Below are 8,531 nucleotides of genomic sequence, written 5' to 3'. Positions count from 1 at the left end.
AACGTTAAACCTGTGCAGCATTGTGCGGCTTTTGGGTGACAGTATTGCATGAACGCTCTGCGACCTTTAAATTCAGAGGTGTCGACAGGGAGTAATGTTTGGCGAGAATGAAGAGCGAGTAGAGCTACAGAAACGTCCCAGATGACTGCGGATTGTGCACGGCGGCTCGTCTCTCCTGCCTCCTCCAGCTGCCCTGCCTCCTGTAAGGAAAGGAGTGGCTGTCCACACACATGCAACGCGCTGCTGTCACACGCACGGGCTTTGGGCGACTTCATTTGTTTTGATTTGAGATAACCTGCATCAGGACACACAGACCGAGGCACCGACACATGCACTCATGTGCTGTTTGACAGTCTTTCTACGTGACTGATCCAGCTCAGCAATAAGGTAAGAGTGTACATGTCCTCAGTGGTGCTGGGTGTGTTCATGGTGTGGGTTCACAGTTGAAGAAAAAATGGTGTGTAGTCTATTGTTAACTTGCCTTAATGAGTCATCCTGTGTGAGTGCGTTTGGGATCAGTTTTGCTGCAGGTGCATCAGGCTTGTATTGCAGGTCCCTGCATGCAGTCCTTAAGGTGCCCAGCAAAAGCATCCATACTTTACTTGCACCAAAGTCCTGAATACAGTCTATTGATTCAGGATTCACCTGCTCTAATCAACCATAGTTGCCACTGCTGTTACAATTAATTGAAGCACAAACAGACAATTCCACAACTGTCAACATAAGACAGATCCTAATGACAATGTTGTCACTTTTTTTTTTGGGGGGGGGGCAGCGGCTAATGATATGATTTTAGACTTTGAGATTACACAATTTCTGAGCCATGCTGGTTTTAACTGTAACCCAGCAGCACTGGCCATTCATTTCTCTGTCAGTAGGCTAATACAGTAGCCTAACCAGAAGACTCTTGGGAATATTTTTGTTTTGTTTAAAAGGTTTTGAATGTGTACCCCCAACATTACACAGGTATGCTCTGAAAAACGGGCAAATATACACATTGCAATTGGATGGTGATGATGGTATCTTTACCTCTGACATTCACAAAGTGTCAAAGGTAAGCAGTGCCAACCTTTGCTCCTGAAACATTAACTCTTGATGCGAAAAAAAATAAATAACTTGACTGAAATAGCCCTGACAATTTTATTTCCTATCTTTGTCTAAGGTACCTGGTATTTTTTCATGATGACATCATGATCCAATGTGAGCTAGACTGCCAAAGTATTTACATGTTTATTATGATAACTTCACAGAGAAGTGACCTCTGAGCTCAGTTCAGCTTTGACAACACTGAAGCATGTGTAAGTATAACCTACTGGTACAGGGCAGGTCCTTGAATGCAACGTTATCTGTGAAAGTGGGTGTGTCACTGTCATTATATATTTTTGCAAAACATGTACCTACTGAATTTTATTTGATAACTCAAATACAGTTCATAACACATGTGGCATGATTGTTGCAGTTGAGATAAAGCAGGCCTCTGAAATGTGTCGTTACTTATTTCTGCTGACAGAAAGTGAAGTGATTTGTGTTTGACTTGACGGACAGTGACATGAGGTGTCACCTGAGTGAGCCTATCAGGAAACCACAAAGAGACATCTCATGACTCATGTGTTCACTGATACAGGTTTATAAGTGTAGGTTTTACTTTTACTAAGCCTGTTTCCATTGCCAAGGTTCGATGCTACCTGGGCTGTGTTTGGCCTGGTTTTTAATACTTATTTACTCACACTTTTTTTTACTTGTATAATACACAATACACTTCACAACATTCATATGGAATAACATGGGTTGTGCTGTATGTTTGTTATTGCATAATCATTTATTATGAGTGAGAAAGATGATTTCCTCTCCGCTCTGTCATGTTTCACTTTTACTCTACACATGGGTAACTATTTAACCTGAGGGCAAAGGTCAGAGACTCAGCACTAAAACAAATCCAACAGCGAGTGATTGTATGCCATGTAAAGCAGTTTTGCACTTTTGTCATTCAGTGTAGGGCAGTGATGTACACATAAAATCCTACTTTACCTTTGACTTAACTTAATAATCATTCTATTAGGCACATTAAACATACAATCACATGCAGGTTCAAGTTTTCCGGTCCAGAGGATTGTATAATAAAAACTTCAGTTTTAGAACGCTTTTTGTGGGCTCTTACTGTTTTTAAAGGGATGACACTTGACTCAGCTTTAGTTTGGGCTTAACAAGTTGGGAAAAAAAACAAAAACTGGGGTTTTGGAGTGAGAAAGAAGTGAGCTTACGAGACCTACTAGCTGCTGCTCATCTCTCCTTGAGGCCACGAGTTGAAGCCATATTAGCTTCATGTAGCATAAATGCTAAATGGACTTGAACCTGTATAGTGCTTTTAACATCTGATTACTCAAAGTGCTTTTACACCGCATGTCACACCTACCCTATTCACACACTGATGGTAGAGGCTGCTGTGTAAAGTGTCCATCAGTATAACTAATCAATTCATATTTATTCACACGCCACCGACGAAGCATGGGGAGCAACTTGGGTTTAAGTGTCTTAAGGACACATCAGACATGTGGCTGCATGCTGTGGAAGCTGGGGGATCGAACCCCCAACCTTCCGATTGAGAGACGACCCACTCTACCCCTGATCCACAGCAGCCCCTTCCAAACACACACCCACCCAAACTTCCAACTGAGTGGTGGTCAAGGTGCATTTTGGGTTATGTAGGCAACCATGTAGGAGGAAGACTGAGATTAAAAAGATGACGTCTTTTAGTTTCATTTTCCTTTACATGTTTTGGTTGACTTTTTCCTCCTTTGCTGATGGAAGTCCACATAAGCAGAGCAAATGAAGCCATGTATGGGTAATGTCACGTGAGGCTTTTTGCATATAAACAGGTGAAGGTCCATATATGCTGTTATCATGGATATGGAGAACTATCCCTGCAGGCATGTCCACAGGCCACTATGTGTCTGGAGATTCAATTTGCATTTTATGGCACTCTAACACTAAGTATTTTGAGTTTTATCTTCCCATACATCTGTGGCAGTTAAACATTTAAAGAGTGAGCTCACAGCAAAGGAGAAAGCCTGACACAGTGCTCACTGTTTTGTTCAGCTCTGGTGTATCTGGTTTAATAAGCTCTTGGCTCTTTGTGCTTTCAGAATAATGAGTCAGAGGTTTAATGATTAGCCTGGTGCATGGCCCAGTATATTAACCAGGAAATAATCATGCTTTGTATTGCATGACTTCTAATAAACAGTTTTAAACTCAGAATACCAAATTATATGCAGCCAATAAGGTGATGTTTACAAAGGTAATCATTTTAATATCATACTGTAGATTTGAAGTTTGAGGTGGTGCTGTGTTGCTCCTTTCATTCAGAAAGTTTGGTTTGGTGTTTGTTGTGCATGTATTCATTGGGTCCCTTAAAAGGTGCTTTAGAAATTCATTGTATTTTTTACTGTTTACTTATTAATACTACATTTCTTAAACTCTGTTTTTAAATCCTCTCTGGTAGGTAGGTGATGGCGAACCGCAAAGACAGACGCAGGGATCGACCCCCAGTGGAGGAGAGCTATGGAGAGAGGAGCAGCTCCCCTTGCCCAGGAGACACCCTTCCCTGGAACCTGTCCAAACACCAGAGGGTGAAACGCTCCAAGTCGGCGTCAGGGGAGGTCCTGGATCCAGCAGAGCGGGCTGTATTCCGCATCGCAGGTAGGATGACGCAGGTCAAGAACTGAGTGCTTCTTTCACACCGCTATACATTGTGCACATGTTCTGGCTGTATCACAAAAACTGAAAACTGATCTCCCGTGTTAGAAGTCTTCAAATTTACTGCAGTGAAGCAGGAGTTTAAAAGCAGCACAACATTATTCAACTGCATTGTGTTTTAGGATCAGGCCGAGCCAGAGTGAGAGGGACACAGTGACTTTGACCACTAGCAAGCTTGAAACAAAGCAACCTTAACCCTTCTGGCACACGCCTACAACATCTCCACCTGTCAGTCAACGTGTCATGGCCAAATGTATGCAGAACTTTTAGCTTTAGCAAAACGAATAAGTGTTCACCAATTCAGACCGAAAGCGTTTGTTTCTACCGGGCTGTAAGAACACGTTTATTTCTGCTCTAACAGTAGATATGTTAATATGGGTGATAATGGGACTTCCTGAGCTTTTGGAGCCAGCTTCAAGTGGACACTTGAGAAACTGCATTTCTTGGCACTTCTGCATTATCTTCATTTTTCAACACTGACGGTTGCTGCTTGAACGGAATTGTGTGCAACAGACTCATGACCTGAAACCAGAGAAAGCCAATGAAACAGTACTCGTCTATGATTCCATTTATTAAGGTGTTATAAGCCATTGTCCACAGAGGCAGTTGGCTGTTGTGAGCAATCGTACGATTTCTGAGAAAAACTCGAAAGGGGATAACGGGGAGCATATTTTAAAACGTGTTTCACACACGCATCAGTTGCTGTTGTGTCCAGCTGTAGTCAGAACAAGACTGTCACTCTCTTTGAATATCAACCGTCATGAACAGAGTCTGATTCACTGTACGTGGTGTTACCACATCTCCTCATGAAAAGACAACTCATATAACACTTTACATCTCAACCATTGTCCTCTGTTAGAATGTCCTTGCTTACATTCTGGGAAGAACTTTTCAGCTGGTAGAGAGCGCAGTTTGCCAAATATCTGACCACAAATTTGTACTTTACTGTTTGTTCTTATTAAGTCTCATATTTGTGTTGAGTTTATAATGTCTACATTTGTATAGTATCACTATTTCTGTAATCATTTAAGTCTAATTCTTCTGTTTTAATCCTTAAATCCTAGCCTAAAATACAAATTAAAGCATTGCATAACTTCACAATTGGCTTAGTCCTTAACCCTAAGCATATTTGTCAAATTTGTTGGTGGTTCACTCTACTGTTAACAGTGTGATGCAATTCTCTATTGTTGTTCCACTAAACATCCTAAGCTGCTTTGCCTGGTCTAAAAAAACTTTAGAGGCTTGGTCACTGAGGAACTGTTAACCTTGTACAGTAAGTGATACTGTAAGCAAAAAGGAAACCAAACACAACACCTTATGTATGTATACATACAGTAAGCTTCTTATATCCCCTGCAGACTGCTAATGGGTTTTGCCAGCTTGACAGGATATGCTTACATACAGACACATACATTAAGGGCAAGGATACTGTAGCAAAACAGAGACATTCATTTTCAAAGTGTGAGGTGTGGTTCACTTTTCTCAAACAATAGGTTGGGATCCTTTCCAATACTGGAAACACATTATTTATTTACACTGCAGGTTAGCCGTGCCACTGCTGGGATGTGCTGATTGCTCAAGGCCAAGTGTTGGGACACAATAACACGAGTCATGGTCAGTGAAGGCCTCACACCAAACTGACTGCAGCAGTGACCCAGAGACATACTGTAGGTTTATCAGAAATGCCAAGTCTTCATCCTTTATTATATGTTATAATCTGTACCACCTCTACAGTATCATGTGACAAGACTTGGATCAGTAGGGATATAATATCATATAACTGTAATTATTAAACAGTGTTATATATGGTACCTTGTTAAAATACCTTGTTGCAGTAAAGCCTGACTCAGCAGCTTTTTATTATAACCCAATATTGATTTGTCACAAACACACTGGAGACATGTTGGCAGATATTCAAAAAGAAACTGCATTACATAAATTGTAAAAATGTGTTTGAAGAATAATTAAAATAGAGCTTTCATTACTGAAGCCAGTTTGGGTGCATTAGGCAGGAAAACCCCCACGTCTGCTCTAAATGATGAAGACATCTCTCAAACAGTCAGAATGGAGATGCTTTGTTTTTCTTAAGTACAAATTTTCAATGTGCCAGTTTTAGCAACAATATGTCTTTGATGCGCTTGTTTTGGAATGCTGCTGCTGCCGGAATAAGAGGAAGTTTGGATAACTTTAACACCTACAATAGGTCTGCATCCACATCCTGTACCGCTCTTCCTCTCTTCACGAGAAGGCCAGGCCAGGCTGTGTCAGCACCCGTGGGTGAGGCTGAGCCTTTGTTGTGAGCTCTGCTGACTGACTAACTCCCTGCTATAAAATCACTGACTGTACTTTGATGAGGATGTTCGAGAGGGGTGTCAGAAGTGGACTATGCACAGTTCTTGTCAGCTGTAATCTGCTGGTTCATGTTTATATTTGACCAATTGTACGGAGGCTTGTGTATAATGTTCATGCTTTCACACCATTTTTATGCAGTCGGATGAAGCTAAAGCTAACCATCAGCTACTCTCTGATTAATTACGGATGATTTAGGAACATACAGTTCTTTGGATTTTTTTCTGGATTTAGCAGGAACATATTGCAAAATCATGTGTTCTGAACTGTTAATTTTTGTTTATTTATCACAATTCATATCGTTATCGCAATACAGCCCAATGTTAACGCACATTGAATATTTTTCTAATATCCTGCAGGCCTATTCTAGATGAATGGCTTCAGATATTTTTGTCACTAGTGTGACTGTCTTTTAACGATTTGTATTTATATTTGTGTTATTACCCATCAGGAGCAGCACATTAAGATTAAGATTTACTTTTATTGATCCCGCAAGGGGAAATTCAGTTTTTACACTCTGTAAGTCATGAACACACACATAGGCTGAAATATACACACATGCACACAAACAGGATCCTATGGACATGCACTAAGGGAGAGATGTCAGAGTGACGGAGCTGCCCACAGCGGGCTGAGCTGGTGGTGGGGAGGGGGTTTGGTGCCTTGCTCAAGGGCACCTCGGCAGTGCTCAGGAGGCGATCTGGCACCTCTCCAGCTACCAGACCAACTTCCATATTTGGTCCGCACCGGGACTTGAACCGGCGACCCTCCAGTTCCAACCCAAGTCCCTACAGACTGAGCTACTGCCCCCCCATAGACAGGTTTCTGCCCTTGTGTGGAATAGGCATGGAAAACGTGAAGACTTGAATGCAACAAGTACTGTCTGATCGTTTTACCTTTACGTTATGATGGGATGTTGTCTCATACAGGAATGAGGTACATCCATTATTTGTAACTTGGAAAGTCTTAGCAGGAGATGTAACCATTGTTAAACTCACCATTCTACTGGTGACTGGTTTTTAATGGTATTTATTTTAGAGACACTCAAGATGATGCAATGTGCAGTATTTATTAACAGCCTCATTTAGACATTATTTATTCATATTGGGTTTTTACTGCATAAATCATACACAAACCACTGAATGATCAACACTCCTCCAGTCAGTCAGCCAGTTGTCAGACTGCTCACAGGGAGGATTTACTGTCCTCCGTCTGGCTTTGAGGTCAGTGCAGGAGGAGAGAGAGGGTCAGAGGTCACCTCGGAGCGGGTCAGGAGAATGTATAGAAGTGCATGCATGAGATCAGTACTGGTGCTGGGTGAGATACTCCACCCTGACTCCTTGTGGTAGACAGTTGATATAAGTTGTTTACCTTTATTTTTGGGTACTTCGGGACTTTTCACCTTTATACAATTATATATCCACCTAGTTTTTGAGATCTGTTTAGCCTTTTACCTCCAGCAGCAGTCAGTGGCATTTCACCACAACACTAAAAAATACATCATAAATCTGAAACTGTCTACATGCTGGAAAGATAACTGCTTACTTCAAGTATCAACTAATACAAGTTGTCAGGACCCAGCACCAACATTACATAACCAACTCCTGACTGCAGACAGTTTTTCTTTGGAGATTAAGGTGTGCTATGCTAGCTGCAGTTAATGTAGCCTCAAGTGTTAGCTGTAAGCCATGAGATGACTAAGATCCGGCTCATTTCTTTTGGCTCACTTTTGAGCTACAAATCACTCAATACAACCCTTTTTTTCCCCACATAAGCATTTAAATAGAGAGCTCTACATATATTTTTAAACATGAAAGTCTTATTGATGCAGAATTTATAACAATCTAGATTAAAAAAAAAAAATAAAAAAAAACATGTTCCAGGTTAGATCCGTTCAACATGTCCTTGGACTTATAGGAGCCTGTCACACATGTAACTGTTTTTCAAATATGTGCTCGCCGTGTTTGAGAAATGATGTCATCGTTTTGCCAGTAGAGCGCCCTCCTGACTACAAAGTTTACAATAGTCTGTTGTATACATGTGGCAGAACAGAGATTGCACGAGAATGTTGACATTCTTCTGGCTAAATAGTCTACAATACACCTTAAAGAAGGATGCTATTTCAGCTTTTTTTTTACTATCTCTTGCCAGCCAAGGGTAATCTCCCCCTTTAAAATCACAATAACTCCCAAATATTCTACATCAGTCAGTCTCCATCACACAGGAAGGATTCATCAGGCATTCGGGGTAGCTGTGGGTCAGCGGTAGAGTGGGTTGTCTTCTGAATAGTAGATCGGTGGTTCTTATTTCCATCTCCTGCAGTCTGCATTTCAAAGTGTACATGGACATTAGCCATTGGAGTGAGAATGTCTGTGGATGAGTTAAGATTGTTCCCATTTGGTGTTGTGTTTGGAACACTAAAAAGAGCT

At 41.2% G+C, this 8,531-nt stretch overlaps 1 protein-coding gene across 1 annotated transcript in view; it reads left to right on the top strand.

Annotated features, from left to right (window-relative positions):
- The first annotated feature begins 230 nt into the window (after nt 1-230).
- plecb (plectin b) overlaps nt 231-8,531 on the top strand; it is a 139,809-nt gene continuing 131,508 nt past the window's right edge. Inside the window, exons 1-2 of the mRNA XM_061051164.1 lie at nt 231-387; nt 3,500-3,696. Coding sequence (XP_060907147.1) covers nt 3,507-3,696 — 190 coding nt within the window. The 5' untranslated portion in view covers nt 231-387; nt 3,500-3,506. The remainder of the gene's footprint in view (nt 388-3,499; nt 3,697-8,531) is intronic.

This window comes from Labrus mixtus, chromosome 11 (genome assembly GCF_963584025.1).
Source record: "Labrus mixtus chromosome 11, fLabMix1.1, whole genome shotgun sequence".
In the NCBI taxonomy this organism is placed as follows: Eukaryota; Metazoa; Chordata; class Actinopteri; order Labriformes; family Labridae; genus Labrus; species Labrus mixtus.
This window is presented reverse-complemented; position numbering and strand designations above follow the sequence as displayed.